Below are 18,413 nucleotides of genomic sequence, written 5' to 3' on the forward strand. Positions count from 1 at the left end.
GTGCATTGACGGACATTCTCACTCGTGTCAAAATACTTTGCAGCATGATATCCACTGCAAGACAGCTGCTTCAAAAGTGAGGTTAAGTTTAACAAACTTGGTTAATAAAACGGCGCACTTGTTTGACAGATCTGTGGATAGCAAATAGTGAACGTGACAGAAAAATCTTAATTTTTCATAGGGGCCTTAAGTTCCAAATATAGCATCAGAGTATAATTCCTGTTTCAGATGGTGTGCAGAGAGATGAAAATCAATATGAAATCAACATTTTGAGTAGAGAAATATACACTGTCGTGTTCTGTTCGAAGCTTTAGCTGAATCTTATTGCACTTTACTGCATTTCCCTAATATGATCAGTACACATTTAGGGCCTCTTAGCTTCCAAATTGTGTACATAACAGGAATCTATAAGTGACATTGAAAGGTGACTTGTGATCCTTTCATTATTTAGTGCGTTACTGTGAAAAAATATTCAATATGGACAAGGGAAAAAGGAAAAGTCCAGCCAAGGCCTCCCCACCTGGTGTGTATATTCATATTAATGGTGAAGGGAAGTATTTCTGTTGCAAATCTAGAAGCTGTACCAGAATGTTCCAGATGTAGCAGCTGATGGTTAACATTTATTTACTTACATTTGTTGGCCTGATTGTGTCATTGTCTTTCAGAACAGCTATTCCGTGAAATGTGAAAGAACTATTTGCACTGCAAAGTAAAGTTAATGGAATGACTCCTTACCCTCTCCCTTAAAACCCACATCCTTTCATCTTTCCCTCTCCTTCCCTCTTTCCTGATGAAGCAACGCTTTCGTTTGGTAAGTCACATCATATATATATATATATATATATATATATATATATATATATATATGCTGGCAGGTCGACAGACACACAAACAAACACACAAAATTCAAGCTTTCGCAACAAACTGTTGCCTCATCAGGAAAGAGGGAAGGAGAGGGAAAGACGAAAGGATGTGGGTTTTAAGGGAGAGGGTAAGGAGTCATTCCAATCCCGGGAACGGAAAGACTTACCTTAGGAGGAAAAAATATTGTCATCACTAATTCAGTAACTATTCCTGCCAGTGTCAATACTTGTTCTCTGGTTAACTTCACTAACCCTGCCACAATCACTGGTTTAGTTATCCCGAGTTTGTTCTCCAGTTAGGTGTTATTACGTGTTCATAAAGGTGTTTTCCGCGCGACTCCCAGAATAGAATTTTAGCGGCTGCAAGCCAGGGACTGTATAAGTGGCCTTTAGTAGTGTAGCGGTGTGGCCAAAAATTTTCTGTCAAAATTTCATTTTCGTGGATACACAGCGAGGGTAATACATAATCTTTGTTACCTATTAGTCATTTATTTCCACTCTGGTAGTCTAAATCTATGAATTTTGCTACTAATTATAACAACGCTGATCATTTGCAAACCCAGGCAACCATATAAACAGCAATTGTCATTCACCCGTTAGGCTTTATTCGGCACAGCTCGTATAACCTCGTCCCCTTTTGTTTGTTGGTTACTATAATATAACCCCCCACCCCACAAGCTGTTCAGTCGGTGTCTTTCTCACAAATGGTTTTGCTAGCGGGTTTAATTTGTGCTGCTTCAGTCTGCAAACGCTAGCCTCATTAGACTGCCATTAGTTTTCCTCCTCCTCTACGCAGTCATTGCCCCTGACATTCCTTTCGCCTGGTAGTCTGCACTACTCTCGCCCATCAGCAGACTGCTGCTGTCAGTATTTGATGCTTCGGTCTCTGTCATTGTACCTGTTACCCACAGAACCCCCTTGTTCTTGGTATCTGCCTCTGTAATTATGGATAAAATATCAGTATCATCCCTAGGAGCTGATATTATCTTATTCCGCCAATACAATACTTTTGAGTTTAAATACGATAAAGTCGTTACCCATTTTTGTACAAATCTTTTAACACTCTCTTTCTTGGGATCGTATTTTTCCCCAGACCAGAATCCTTTTTCCCCAATATTCCTCGAAAAAGGCTAGCTTAAATTCCACTAACTTGTCATATTTATCTGAGGCGAAATTTCCCCAAATTCTAGCCTCTCCCATTAGATTTGATGCAATGAACCCAATTTACTGTTTGTCATTCCAAGATTTGGGCAACATGACTTCAAAATCACTCCAGAATTCCTTTGAATGTACATTTTTACTCAAATCGATTCGCAAAAATTCTCGATGAGTCACATAAGCAATTTCTGATGAATTTATTACATCATTAGACACAATAACACCGTTGTTGTTGTTAACACTTAGCTCTACTCTGGTTAGTCTATCTTCATGGTTACACAATCACTCATCTACATCTGCATTAAACCGATTGATTTTAGTTTCAAGGTTAGTGATTTTATTAGCCACTTGCACTCCAAACTTCGCACACACACATTTTCCTTCCTTAATTTGCTTTTTCATTTCAAGATGACTATCCTCAAATTGCTTTTCTACACCATTGACTTGTTCATGGATTTTAATTAATTCTGAATTTACTGGTTCCTTTAACTGTCTGTTGTCATCAGCACCTTCTTGATTTGAGAAGTTAATTCACTTTTCAGTGTTACTACAGTAGTATTACACTCTTGTTTTACTTGACTAATCTCACTTTTAATACTGTTACTAAACAAAGTCAAATCATTTTTCCATGAATCCCTTAATTTCCAAATTTTATTTTTCATTTTGGTTTCCATTTCTACCGACAAGTTTATTAAACCCTTTATTAACTTCAGCACACAACCCACTCATTTTAGAGTTCATACCAGACCTTAATGAATTTTTAATATCAGAACCCATTTCCTTCATATGTGTTAAAATAATCATTAACATTTCTGAAACACTATCTTTTTGCTCACAAGCAGCTGACACTTGTTCCTGTTTTATTTTTGTACTAGTAACAGGTATATATTTAATATCGGCATCCACCATGCTCTGTTCATTTACTATCCCATAATTAGAAGACATTGAATCAGGTAAACCACTATTATTTGCTTCAAAACTAAATTCACCAATCATTGAATCATCTACATATTTTTCTTTACCCAAATCTACTCCCACTTTCTACTTGACTATCTCCTGATTCTTATTTTCTGCCATGTCGCGAAGTTTCTTTACACACACACACACACACACACACACACACACACACACACACACACATATGAAGTAGAATACTACTTAGCTTTTCTCTTGCATTGTCAGCATGGTGAGATGGTACAGCGGGTCCATTCAAACAAGTTCTACCCCCGCAGGTGTAGTTTCTGAGTCCCCACTCCAGCCACTGCTGCCAACTGCTGCGGACTCCTGGCTGCTGCTGCTCGCCGCCTCCTGATGCTCAGCTGTCACTGACATCATTAGCCGCCTCGTACACCAGTTGCTCTTGCCACTATATTTTTCCACTTCACTACTGCTTTCCTATTAAAGTTCCTTTATGTGCATGTAGGTTTTTAACTTATCGGATTTAGTACACCGTTGCTTTTGAAGTTTGATAATACACTCGAAATTTCCAATTTTTCCCAGACACTAATGCACCAATTGCGGCAGTGCGTGGGTTTGTGTTGTCTTCGCTCATATCGTACAGTCTCTCATTAATTGTCCACCTACCTCAGTATTACTTCCCTACGATCTCCCTTCACTCTGCAGTAGTAGATACTCAATAGGCTGTGTAAAGCAGCGTTGATGAAACCACAACCTAATACCTACCACACAGAAGCTGCGTAACTCAAGTTGTGAATCAGTTCCTGTAGGTTCATTTTAACAAATTTCAGGTGGTGTGTAAATGCAGTTTACCTGCAGTAAGCCTTCGGAAATTTTAGTACACCGGTTTTATATTCTTAAGAAAGCACATAATTTTGCTATCAAGTCCAAATTTACTATTTTTACTGCTCTACCATTCCAAGTTCACTGTCAGTGCACCAAAAATTTTCACAAAAAATCAGCCAGAATATCTACCAGTCACTGACCTACTACTATAGTGAGTTGAAACTTCGATCGTATCAGTGGTCTTCAATGTTTGAAGTGCTCACCACTAAGACTGAAGTGACACACACTCATAACACACCAATTAATTAATCAAATTGTCCTCAAATGTTCGTAACTTCAACTGCCTAAGTCATCACTCTTCCTGTCAGCAATGAACTCAACAGTTCTTCATTTTACAAGCTATTTTCATGGTGACATTTAGCATGAGTTCCACGTACGAAGGTTGGCGAGCCACTCTCTCGATGCCACCCCACTCTCTGCCTATCTAACTTTGTGTGTGCGATAACAGCTTAATTCTGATTGGCTAATGGTCTGAATGACCAATCAGAATGATCCTTCTCGATCATTCTCGCGGCAAAACTTGCCTGAGCCAATCACTAATCAAAAAATCATTTATGTCATTCCAATGCCAATTTCTAATATAATGTTTAATAAAATAGACCGAAATGCAAAATAATCTTTAAATTAATTTTGAAACTTATTCCACTTCCGACTTCTATTCTGGCTGCTTTCTTACAAAAGCAAGCACACATCGACATACGTCATCAGCTTTGTGGTTGCACCACAATTTTCCCATGATTCAGTTCCATAAGTTTTTAGATAAAATAGTATTAAGTTTTTTTTCGTATGACACACACACACACACACACACACACACACACACACACATTCATTCCCATGTATACACACAACAAAATAATAAGCAGATAATAATTTTGAATGATTTTTACACTACAAAATTGTAGCGTAATTAAAGTTTTGAAAAGGAAAATTCCAGTTAAGTGATTTTATATATTGAGAATTCTGGTATGACTATAGATGATGATAAAACACAAACTGCTATTGTTCCTAACTGAGTCTTGAAACATAAGTGTCGATTTTTGGACATTTAAGTAATGTTCTCAATCTCCAGAGCTATAAGATATAAAAGTCTGAAAATTTTACAGGATCCTTTAATTAATAATAAAAGGTGATATACCAAGTTTGAAAAAAATCGGTTGATAATTACTGTCGTTTATTTAGATTCGTAGGGGGTATGATTTTACGTTCCTACTAAATGTTACTGAAGACCATTCTCACCGCCGGTAGTGTCAGCTGCGCTGTGAGTCATAGCGGCGAGTAAATCCTTGCAGCCACTGTGATACTTCGCTGTGTGCTATACTGCAATAAATGTTAACTGGTAATAACTTGCCACATTATAGTCTACTTCATCATTCTGCCTACCAAGCGTTGCCATTCCTTCTAAAACTTCACAATTAATATGCTGTGTAGATTCCCACCTTCCGTGATGACTAACACTTGTGTTCACAATGCATATAATCCTGGTCTGATGAATACTCAGGCACTGTATCGCACCTTGACTAGCCCCTAAAACACCTCATCTTATCTTGCATAAGATGTCCAAGACTATTTGGAACAGAGGGTGAAATGTAGTAATCATCATCTCCAGCAGTTTGTAAGTCTATGGGATCTGATCATCAGTGAGCTACCCAAGCATGACTCACGACCCATCATCACAGCTTTAATTCCGCCAGTACTTCATCTCCTACCTTCCAAACTTCACAGAATTCTCCTGCAGACCTTGCAGAACTCCTGGAAGAAATGATATTGCAGAGACATGGCTTAGCCACAGCATGGGGAAAGTTTCAAGAATGCTGAACCTTTCATTTTTTTTTTTTGGTTGGCTGTTTCTTAATTAAACAATGGATAATGCAGGATGGAATGTAACAATACAGTGAAAAGGATAGTTGCTACTCACTATATAGAGGAGATGCTGAGCGACGGAAAGATACACAAAAAGACTGTTGGAAAACTAGCTTTCGACCAACAAGGCCTTTGTCATAAAGTGTATTGTGGGATCTAGGAATTTGAGATTGCATAGCAGGAGAATTTTACAAATGGAGAGAAGACAAATTCCTGGATCCCCTAACACACAATCAGACAGAGGCCTTGCTGGCCAAAAGCTGCCTTTCCAACAGTGTTTTCTCTCTCTCTCTCTCTCTGTGTGTTTCTTTTCGCGACTCGGGATGTTTGTCATAAAATCTGTTTCATAATTGTTATATTGCAATTTCTGTACTGCTTATCTAGTTTATTGTATAAATTATTAAAGGACCTTGAAAGGCACATTTTTCATACTTATCACTATTGTGAGTATTTTTAATTAGATTTTTCTAACTGCTTCCAAAACAGAAAATGAGACCTTTGTCAGGCAAATAATGTTCATTCTCTAATAGTTACTTTATCGTATTTTCTACAATTTTTGCAGGAATGTCTGATAAATAGTGATTTTTTTTAACAATGTTACAGCTTGACATAGAATTATCTTTCCCTGATAGAGATGGTATCCTGCAACTGATAGAAGAAATGCTTGTCTACTGTTGGCCTGAAGAAGCAGAGCCAATATCTGCACCATTTCCTCAGCTGACATATCATCAGGCCATGAAACTCTATGGTACAGACAAACCTGATACAAGATTTATGATAAAGGTAGTTCAGAGATATTTCTAAATGGAACACTGTGTTTTTTGTGGGTCTGAAATTTCACTAATCAGTGTTTTTTTTTTTTTCATTTCATTAGTTATTATTTTCTGTTCTATTTTAATGTGTTCTCAAAATTGTGCAACATGGAGAAAAGCATGTACTCATCCATATTTAGTTCATTTCATCTTTGAGTCTGTGATACTTCATGAGAAGTACCTTTTGAAAGCATATTTGGATATTAATGCTGGTTCTTAAAGCTGCTTCACTTTCTTATTGTTCACCTTGACTCATTTCACACTATCAGAGTTTCTCCTTTGTTATAGGATTCAATGAACTAATAAATGGTTTCACAGTTTCATTTAACTCTTATGAAACTTGTAATGTTTAATATATAAATAGATACTTCCTATTTGCGTAACTGTGAAATGATGGATGATAAGCTTTCCCCCAATTTGTATTCACCAACATTGCTCCTGTGTTTCACTAATTTCCGTATTAGATATAAGAGGTAAACATAGTTACAAGGCAGATACAAGTAGTATGAGTAAGTACTGAAGACAACATTGATCTCTTATTTGACACATTACAGCAACTGGAATGAATATCATTTGATTTGTAGTACATCTGCACAGGTGATTCTTCTTCATGAAGGATCATTTTTTGCATCTGTGTTTGCTCCAACAATAAATACTCATATAATTTGAAAAAGCATCCACATGCCAAACATATGATATACTTCCATCTTCAGCAATAAAACAGGTCATACAGCGGGCAACATACTGGGAAACAAGAGCTGAAAATTGTCAGAAGAGCAGAGAACTCAGTGCAAAAGAAACTGAGGACAACTGATCCAACACAAACAATTAATCTGACATTTCAGGCAGACATGTAGAAATGTCAACATTAGTTACATAGACCACGTAAGTGAACTCAAGAGTGACCTTGTCACTCCATGTTTTCAGAGCTTTTTATGGGTGTGGACCACACACATTAACACTGACCTAGAAATTCCCTGATGCAGTAACGGCCCCCAAAGAAATTAGTAATTGAGGAAAACTGTCACATACAAAAAAAAATTGTAGAAGTAAAGGAAATAATACATGAATACACAGCTCCCAGTAATGAAACTCCTTTTCACTGTTCTCCAAGAACTGTTAGAAGATACAAGATGGTGGAACAGTGTAACCGCTGCATATTTAGTAGATAGTGATGTGTATTTTCATAAATACACATCACAGCTTTTGGGCCATGTGGAAACCACAAAAAGTAAGTTAAAATGAAAGAAAATGTATACACCTCCCACAGTCACAAATTTGCGAATTCCATCATGCATCACGTATCTTCATAACCAAGAGACAGGCACATTTTTTCACAAACAGTTACAATAACCTGCTAAACAAATGATAAACATGATTAACATAGCAGGGACTAAGAAATAAATAATGGCAGTATGATAAAACTAAACTCCGTCTGAACAGGCCTTGAAAGGCCCAATGGTACTGACTGGCCGCCGTTTCATCCTCAGTCCACAGGTGTCACTGGATGTGGATATGGAGGGGCATGTGATCAGCACACTGCTCTTCCAGCTGTATGTCAGTTTACGAGACCAGAGCCACTACTTCTCATCAAGTAGCTCCTCAGTTTGCCTCACAAGGACTGAGTGCACCCCGCTTGCCAACAGCGCTCGGCAGACTAGATGGTCAGGCAGTACGATAAAAATAACATTAAAAACTCCAAAAAGCAATAGTTCCATTCTTCCCCCCCCCTCTCTCCTCAAAGCCCCCCCCCCTTACACCCACCCACCCACCCACCCACACACCCACACACACACACACACACACACACACACACACACACACACACTTTTTTTTTTTTTTATAAGTTAAGCACAGTACTTTAGAGAAATCCTTATTAGTTGCAAGTGACAAACTATTCTGAAATATTAGCTGTATTGCAGATAACAGACAGCAGCATGAACAACAGAATATGCTATTAAGGTATAATGTTTGCTAAAACATATTAACCATACTGACCACAGTTCCAAAACTTTGTATGTTCTCATCTACTATTTTACATCATATAATATTTTGTGTGTTGTTCGACAGACAAAAATAAAGGGACTGGACCAATTATGGTGAAATATCACCAAAACACCTATGAGAGAAAAAAAGAAGACGGTGTGTTGTGCTCAAGACAAAAGTCTTCACTTATTATTAATTGGACTAGTACACTTTATCTTAAACTTTTTCCTAAAATGGGAGGTATGATTAAAATAAGTCCCTCAGCAACTGTAGCCAGTCAGAATCAGATGTGTGTCGATTTATTTTTTAGAGAGAAAAAAAGGAATTTCAATTATATTGTTTTCTATTTTTTACTTGTTGACCATGACACATGCCTAATGTAGTTCTTGCTGCTGTTCCATACCAAAATTTAAGATATGTATTTTGTGTATATGTTAACAAAAATGAGAAAATGGTACCTCCCCCCCCCCCACACACACACACACACTCACTCACTCACTCACACAGGCATGCACGCAAATAGATGCAAACAAAGTACAAAGTAATAAAAACTATTAACAACTTGTGACTTGTGTTATGACTGATACATATTTATTACATGTACCATGAAAATACAAGTCCAATTCACAAGCCAAAGTCCATTTTGATAAACAGTGTCCATTTAGTCCTGCCAAGTGTAGGCAGTGAATGATATAATGTACCAGATTTCTAGTCCAGACTTTGGAGGGCAGTCATAACACTTGTTAGTTGACAAAACAGTGTAGCACAGCGAAGTGAGATAAACTGGCTGTAGCAACCTGTGTACTCCTTTGCGCCTGTGCATGTGCGATGGCAGCCAGAGGCGAGACTCACTCCCAGGTCACAATGTTTTGCCTGCTATGAGGCATATCAAAGTTGACCTGTCTAGCCAGCCAGTATGTTTTCCTGGCTTATTCTTGATAATGTTGTTGTTGTTGTTAATCTCTTTGGTGGATTAGCTGAGGTAGCCGTAGCAGGACACGATGCTGATGCTGTTTGACTGTCTTGCTTCTCATATCCGGCTCAGATGTGCAGTGGCGGTCACCACACACTAACAACAACTGAATCAGAAGTAGTTAACAGGATCCACACCTTCATAATGTGATTTAAGGCTATTCCTTACATGTCAGAATCTGGATTCCCTTTGGTAAGAGCTAGTGTGTTAGGAAAGACTGTAGGAAACCAGCAGAGTAAAGGCAATGTGTGTACACTGAGACAACCTGGTAATATGGGGAAAACCTGGGAATGTTCTCATCTTGGAAAAATTTGGAAAAATCCCAAGAATTTTTTAGAATTCTCAGATTTTTTCATTGTTTTAATTCTCAGTTCAGTTTTTGTAATTTTAGCTAGTAGGAAATGATACTCTTAACAAAAAAAATTACTTTAGCTCACTATTGCAAAATCACACTGCAGCAATGAAACATAAACAAGAGAATAACACAAAATAAAAGTTCAGTTTCAAAGAAAATGTGCCATTTATAACAACAAAATACAGTGGACACACAAATGTCTGCTGATAGCAAAATGTGTCCAACAACTTTAGGATGAAGATTATGCAATACTTCACAACAACAAACTGCTTTCAATGAGTGTGACATCACAACTGTTTACATTCTAACAGGTTCTGGGAAAATTTGTGAATGGTGGTTTGAAATGCTTACTTTCAAAGTAAATTTCCTTTTACGCAAGATATATACCACACCATGTGTCCTATGCTCTTAATGTCTACTGTCACTGGCTTGCAAGATCATGTGACATGCTATGACTGGCTGACAGAAGCATACTGCAATCTTGATTTCAGTGCTTCAAAAGCTACTGTGCTGTATTTGGTGGAAAAATCGTATTTATACTTTCATGATATGAAAATATGCTGTGCACATGTTGCCGCACATTGGAGATCTTTCCAAAACATTTCTTTGTGGTTTTTGCTGGATTTTGTTTCCTGAAGTGCCAGGAAGTTTTATGCTGCTGTATAAAACCTTTACCATTCAGAAGAGTCATATGTTTTACAGCTCCATGGGAAAGTGTACTGTCATACGGAAAAAATGTAATTTCACCTGTGATATGGTGTATTTTCACCCATGAAAATGTTATTTTTAACAGAGAAATCTGGGAAAAATCCAGGCTTTTTTTTTTCTTGTCCACGTATACAACATGAAAGGACAAGCTACATAATTCAAAACACGAGACAGCCATTATTTATCTATTTGTGTCTCCTTTTTCTTAATGACAGAGCTGATAGTTCCTTTTGGCGTTCTCTACGTATTCCTTCTGAGGGTTTAGTGCTTGTACGCAGTTTTGGGCATGAATCATAAAAATTATTAATCCTATACAGTGAGAAAATATCTTTCACAGTAAATATCAATACTGGTTATGAGTCCATTCAGTAATTATTGGTGGTAACTTCTGTCTATCCTACAAGCATTGCCAAAAATGCATGTTTAAAAATTTTGGTAGGCATAAAACATCATTCAAAACTGTTGTAAAATCTTTCCCTGAAAATTATTTTTAGCAGTTAGTTCAGGACGTCACACAAAGTACAAATGTTGCAATAGTATACTGACCTCAGAACAACACACACTCCTGAACACACAGTGTGTGTCATGATGGGTACAGGAATTAATGACCACGAGGTCACTGTAGTTGAATTCAACACTATAACATCCAAATGCAGCAGAGATAAGGGCATGATATATCTGTGTATAACAGCAGATGAAAATTCCCTTGACTCCTTCCTAAGAGACAGTCTCCATCCCACACATATTAAATATGTAAGCATTGACCACATGTGGCCATAATTCAGAGAAATAGTGCTGATTGCAGTTCAGAGTTTTATAGAAAATAAAGTGATAAGAGACAAAACAGATCCCCCCATGGTACACAGAACAAGTCAGGGCACTACTGCAGAAGCAATGGAAAGTAGCCTGACAGATTTAAAACAACACGAAATCTCCAAGATTGGCAACAGTTTTCAGATGCTCAAAACTTAGCGTGGACATAAATGCGAGATGCATTTAACAGTTTCTTTAATGAGACTCATCTCTCAAAGTCTGATTGTACATAACAAACAGTGATAAGGCACAATTAATACCTTCATGTGTAAAAGCAATGGTAACATTAACAATGACAGAGCTACCGAAGTTGACTTACTAAACAAGGTTTTCCTAATTCCTTCACCAAGAAAGATGGACGCAATATATATTCCGTAATTCAAATCAAGAACAGCTGCCAAGATGAGTAACTTAGATGTCAGTACCCTTAACGTAGCGAAGCAGCTTAAATCACTTAATAAAGACAAGTCTTCCAGTCCAGATTGGATACCAGTTAAGTTCCATTTGGAATATGCTGATGAAATAGCTCCAATTTTAACGATCACTTACAACTGCTCACTAGGCAAAAGATCCATACCTAAAGACTGGGAAGGTGCCAATGTCACACAAATAAACAAGAAAGGAAACAGAAGTAATTTGCTGAATTATAGGCCCATATCATTGACAGTGATCTGTACAGGATTCTGTGTTGCAACATTATAAAACACCTTAAGGAAAACAATTGGTTGAAAAAGAAACAGCATAGATTGAGAAAATATTGTTGTTGTGAAACATAACTGGCACTTTATTCATACGAGGTAAAAAGTGGTATCATCGTGGGCTCTCAGGTTGATTCCATATTCCTAGATTTTCAGAAGGCATTTGACAACATTCCTCACAAGTGGTTTCTAAGCAAATTGTGTGCCTATGGATTATCATCACAGTTGTGCAACTGGATTCATGGATCCATGATATCCTATTGGAAAGGTCACAGTTTATAGTTATGGGATGACGAGAAGTCATCTTGTGCAATATTGGGTATTCCCCAAGGATGTGTTAAGGGCCCTCTGTTTATCTTAATTTATACAAGAAAGAGCCAAAGAAACTAGTACACCTGCCTAATATCTTGTAGGGCCCTCGCGAGCATGCAGAAGCGCCGCGACACAACATGGCTTGGACTCGACTAATGTCTGAAGTAGTGCTGGAGGGAATTGACAAGATGAAGCCTGCAGGGCTGTCCATAAATCTGTAAGAGTATGAGGGGATGGAGATCTCTTCTGAACAGCATGTTGCAAGACATCCCAGATATGCTCAATAATGTTCATTTCTGGGTAGTTTGGTGGCCAGCAGAAGTGTTTAAACTAAGAAGTGTGTTCCTGGAGCCACTCTATAGCAATTCTGGATAAGTAGGGTGTCTCATTGACCTGCTGGACTTGTCCAAGTCCGTTGGAATGCACAATGGACATGAATTGCAGATGATCAGACAGGACGCTTACATAAGTGTCAACTGTCAGAGTCATAGCTATACGTATAACGGTTCCCATATCACTCTAACTGCACATGCCCCACACCATTACAGAGCCTCCACCAGCTTGAATAGTCCCCTGCTGACATCCAAGGTCCATGGATTCATGAGGTTGTTTCCTTACCCATACACATCAATCTGCTTCATACAATTAGGAATGAGACTCATCTGACCAGGCAACATGTTTCCAGTCATCAACAGTTCAATGTAGGTGTTGACGGGCCCAGGCGAGGCATAAAGCTTTGTGTCGTGCAGTCATCAAATGTACACGAGTGGGCCTTTGGCTCTTAAAACCCATATCGATGATGTTTAGTTGAATGCTTCACACACTGCCACTTGTTTATGGCACAGCATTGAAATCTGCAGCAATATGCAGAAGGGTTGCACTTCCGTCTTGTTGAACAATTCTCTTCAGTTGTCATTGGTCCCCTTCTTGCAGGATCTCTTTCTGGCTGCAGTGATGTCGGAGATTTGATGTTTTACTCGATTCCTAATCTTCATGGTATACTTGTGAAATGATCATATGGGAAAATCCCCACTTCAGTGGCTACCTCGGAGATGCTGTGTCCCAGCACTTGTGCGCCGACTATAACACCACGTTCATACTCACTTAAATCTTGATAACCTGCCATTGTAGCAGCAGTAACTGATCTAACAACTGTGCCAGAGACTTGTTGTCTTATATAGGTATTCCCGACCAGAGCACTGTATGCTGCCTGTTTATGTATCTGAAAATGATGTAGACAAAATATCTGTATGGTGCAAAAACTGGCCATTGATTCTAAACAATAAAAAGTGTAATTTTCTCCACATGAGTACTAAAACTAACACAAAGCTAAAGGTCTTAGATTCAGCCAAATACATGGGGATTATGATTAGAAACAACTTACATAATTTGAAATTGGGTTTGACTCAAGAATATTAGAATGGACACCTCCTTTTCGATTTGCCTTAATTGTAGTAATAGTCTTAATCTTTGATGTAGAAACTGCATTAATTTTACCAACTGTAATAATTATAAAAACATAAAATATTGTTAAAAATTTTGGGGAAGGCAAACCAAGTCTATATGTTGTTGCAGAACACTTTGAAACAAATTTGCTTGAGAGATTGCCTGCACTATGCTTGACCACTCTCTTCTGGAGTATGTTTGGGGTATGGCTTCCTTACCAGACCGTATTGATAGAGAATATCAAAAAAGTTCAAAGAAGAGAAACTTGTCTACTATTATCACAAAATAGGGAAGAAAATGTCATGGGTGTGATAAGTGAGGGGGGGGGGGGGGGGATGGCTATCATTAAAGCAAAGTCATTTTTTGTTTGCAGTGAGATCATTTTATGAAATTTTAATGACCAGATTTTTCCACTGAGTGGCAAAATATTTTGTCAACTCTCACCTTTATAGGTGAAGATGGCCCCTGTAATAAAATGAAAGGAAAGATTTAGATGTTTATTTTTACAATGTGCTATTCAAGAGTGGAATGGTTGAGAAATTTTCTGAAAGTTGTTCTTTGAACCTTGTGCTAAGCACTGAAGTGTGAACTCCAAAATAGGTGTACAGATGTAGAAGTAGATGTAGAAGCAGACATAGATCGAGGTACATATGGTAAGAATGCTGTTATTTAAAATTACCATAACCTTTGTCTGTAGCTGAACTATGCACAGTGCTGTTATCTATGCTGCTGTTGTGTAGATGCTGAGATAACTTTAGAAAATGCTCTTATAACATACTTTTATTTATATATTTTTTTCTGCATCCTGCTTGTGACTTTAGGTTTTTACCATGGAGAAAGTGAGAGAGATGACTTTTATTTACTTATTTGTTGCCAGATCTGTGATGTCACCAAACTTCTAGTGAAATATGGACCTACATGGTTCAAAAATAACAGCTACTCTTCTTCTATGACAGTGAAGGCTCTTGTTTTCCCAAATGTGTCTGTAAGTAACTTGTGTAATATTCATATTATATATTTTTTATATTTATATATTTGAATTAGAAGAAAAGGCTAGTATCAATGAACTTGTATTCTGGAGTATAATGTAAATATACACTGAGGAGCAATTGCATTATTGATGATTGTCATATTGGAGCGGTAGACGTGCAGGGAACGGTTTGAGCTGCCTTTATGAATGGAGCAGCTCTCTCTGGTACAGATGTTATCACACTTACAGGCTGAGAGGAGGTTAGACATAAAATTTAAGAACATTTGATTGTGGCCACCACATCAGGATTAAATCCAGGAACATTCCATCTCTGTAGTTAAACAAGCACTGACTTTATCATGATTCACCATGTTAATGGTACACATTAAGCATTGTAAGATAAAACTGATTCAACTGTGTTTGTATCTGTGATTTTTGTAATGTCTTTATATCCCCACATAACTTTTTACACATATAGATCATTGTGTAGAAACTACTATCTTTTTTTAAAAAAAAAAATGGAATGTGAAATATCTCATCCTTGTCAGTCAGCTAAAGTGTGCTAAAACAATATAGATTTGAGTTTATAAATTAAAAAGAAAAACGGAAACATCTCTTTTACTATGTAGTTTTGTAAGGTATATAATATCTTGTTCTTAGAAATAGCTATGGCTACTTGCATTGGCACCTACCACAGCACTGTTAACCTTGTCTCAAATGTTTTACATTCTCACAAATATACTGCCTCTGAAGTAAGACATAGGCACAGATAATAAATTAATTCACCTAGTTAATCAAGCTCAAGCTGAAAAACCAGCAGGCATAATCCATATCACTTCAGGCATGGGGGTTACCTTCATAGTCTCTGATGTTACTGAATGTAGCATAGGTTAAAATTCAGGAGTAAGTAAGAAACACACATTTGTATGTTTTCTCCAAGAAAATTCCTGCCCCAAGATACAGGCCACCAAAGATGACATTGCGAACACCATGCAAATTTTGGAAAAAAAAAAATTAAAATGCTGTATCTGTGTAACAATTCTAGATGGTTTGTTAGTGTTTTTTAATTCGAAAGATAATTGCTTTATGATTACAATGGTATCCTATGTTTTGACATACCTGTCAAATTTCTTTTACTGGTGCGTTTCGAATTTTTTTTATAATTTACAGAAAAAACCTTTTTTCAAAAATGCCAATCCAGAGAAGTTAGGTTTTTTCTGTTTAGTACCATGTAGTACTATATTCTCTGTAAAGGAGAGCTTCCACTTTTAAGTTTGACAGGTTTTATTTGAAAAAATCATTTTTTTTAACTTTCAAGGGTAACGTGTGTCTTCGCTGAAGTTGTTTCTTACTATTTTCTTTGTTACAATGTTTATTTCTATTGTCTTTGTTGCAGTTATTTCTTATCATCTTCTTTGTTGCAGTTATTTCTTTTCACTTTCATTCCTGAGATATTTCTTACACTTTATTGTTGTTTCTTGTCAGTTTCTTTGTCACAGTTGTTCATTGGAAGTTTCTGTTTTGTTGTTGTTCAGTGCTAGTTTGTTTACTGAAGAGGCTTCTAAGAACTCTGGGGACATCCAGTGAGTCTGTGTTTTTGTGAGGAATTTGCCAGTTGACACAGTTGCAGTGTGTTTTGTGAAAAGGACTGTTTGAAATGTCTTCTGACTGGGGCCACAGGAGAGTGAAGTGTGCTGATGATTTGCATGTCCATAAAAGAGTGATGTATAAGACAAATAAAAAAACAGACTTTGTTCAGGTTGGCAATAAGTGTTCTGATTTGAAGACTCTGTTTCAAAGTGAAGGTGTTTCCAGTGCCGACTTTTTGTGTCCTAAATGTTTTGACAGAATAACAACAATGATAGTATCTGAACAAGGTGAAGCCTCCCATGGTGCAGATTTTGCATCAATAGAGGAGGAATTAAATACCCTGAATCTGTCAACTACAGAGGTACGTGTTAATCCTGTTAAGAAACTGTAGTCAGTGAAGTTGAGTCATAAACTCTATGCATCAAGAAAGCACAGAGAAATTACTAAAGCTATGGATGAATACACTACAGCAAAACTGACCACACTCTTCAAAGTAGAAATTCCATCTTCAGAAGAAAAAGAACCAAAGCACTCTTGCACCTCATGCCAGGAATTTTTCAGATATCAATTCAGCTGTTGAATATTGTGCATCCTACAGTGAAAAGGTGCAAGTTTTAACTATTATTCCAGAGACATTTTCAAAGAAAACAGTTTTGAACCTCATTCCATCAGTATCAAAGTACATGGTAGACAAATCAAGAAATGTGAGGTCTGTAAAAGGAGTCTTTGGAAGACCAGATCCCTATTATGATCATCCTGTGGAAGCAGCTCAAGTTTAAATAGTTCAGCCATTTTATCTGGAAGATAAATGGTACTGTTCTTGCCAGAGTGCCAACAAGAATGACACTATAACTGTAACAGTTGAATGTCAGAAAGTTGTGAAAGTGAAGAGGTACAGGACTTGCATTATTAAAGGAACTTTTGCAATTTCTAAAAGCAACTGTACAAATTCAGATAATGGAAGATCAAAATATTATGCACTACAACCTAAGTGGGTAGTTACACACCCACCTAGAGATGTCTGTTTGTGTGTGTGTGTACTGCGCAAATTTTGAACATGTGTGGTAAGTTTGAAGAACTTACTGGAGCATGTGACATGACACCTTGATTGGGCATGTAAAGTCATTAGTAGCCTGTGACGTAAAGTGAGAGACTTGTTTGTTTCAAGAATGTGGTGACTGCCCTGGAAATGGAGGTCTGTCTTTACAGACTTTTGACCTAGAAGACGTATCAGATAACTCTGCAGAAATTACATATACGACATGGGAGTAAAATAAACTAATTAAGAAAACTGTTGCCTTTGACAGTTTCATTGATGAACTTGGTAAATGGTCAGTGAAAGCAGTAACACATCAGCATTTGAAGAAATTGCAACAACAACACATTGCAGAAGTGAAAGGACGTGTACAGGCGGAAGAACTATGTGTAATGCTTCACTGTGATTTTGCTGAGAACTGGTGTCTGTAATTCTCCCACAAGAAGTACAAGGGTATCATTGGAGTAATGGCTAGGTTTCAATTTTTACAGGAGTGACATATTTTCAAAACAAGACCACAAGTGTTGCAGTTATAAGATGACACAGGATATGACTCAGCACGTACTTTGCTAGCAATGCACAAAATTCTTCAACTGCAAACAGGCAGAGAAGATCTTCATTATTTCTGATGGTGCACCTAGTCATTTTAAAAATTATTACCAACTGTTGAAATTGAATAAGTTACTTGTGCTAACTGACTGGGTATACAGTGCTACTGGTCATAGGAAGGGGCCTTGTGATGGTGTAGGGGTCCCGCTGAAGCACCATACTACAAAACACAATCTTTCCAGACCAAATACAGCTTTGATTCAGAATGCTGAGGATTTTACAAGAGTTGTGAAATCTTACACATCTACAGCCCTCATCCTTTTGTCCAAGGAGGAAATTGAAGAATTCCGTGAGCAGAAAAAAGAATGGTCCAAACAAACTACTCAATGTGAAAGGAATTCAGAAGAAACATATTTGGACTCAGTGATGGGCGAACTCATATTGCACGCACTTTAAAGAACAAGAAAGAAGAAATTTC

At 37.4% G+C, this 18,413-nt stretch overlaps 1 protein-coding gene across 3 annotated transcripts in view; it reads left to right on the plus strand.

Moving 5' to 3' along the window:
• Window positions 1–18,413, plus strand: part of LOC126236919 (aspartate--tRNA ligase, mitochondrial) — a 161,727-nt gene that overhangs the window by 105,237 nt on the left and 38,077 nt on the right. For all 3 annotated transcript variants that reach the window (XM_049946575.1, XM_049946574.1, XM_049946576.1), the window contains exons 8-9: window positions 6,291–6,470; window positions 14,668–14,775. In XM_049946575.1, the coding sequence (XP_049802532.1) occupies window positions 6,291–6,470; window positions 14,668–14,775 (288 nt within the window). The remainder of the gene's footprint in view (window positions 1–6,290; window positions 6,471–14,667; window positions 14,776–18,413) is intronic.

Source organism: Schistocerca nitens, chromosome 2 (assembly GCF_023898315.1).
Source record: "Schistocerca nitens isolate TAMUIC-IGC-003100 chromosome 2, iqSchNite1.1, whole genome shotgun sequence".
In the NCBI taxonomy this organism is placed as follows: Eukaryota; Metazoa; Arthropoda; class Insecta; order Orthoptera; family Acrididae; genus Schistocerca; species Schistocerca nitens.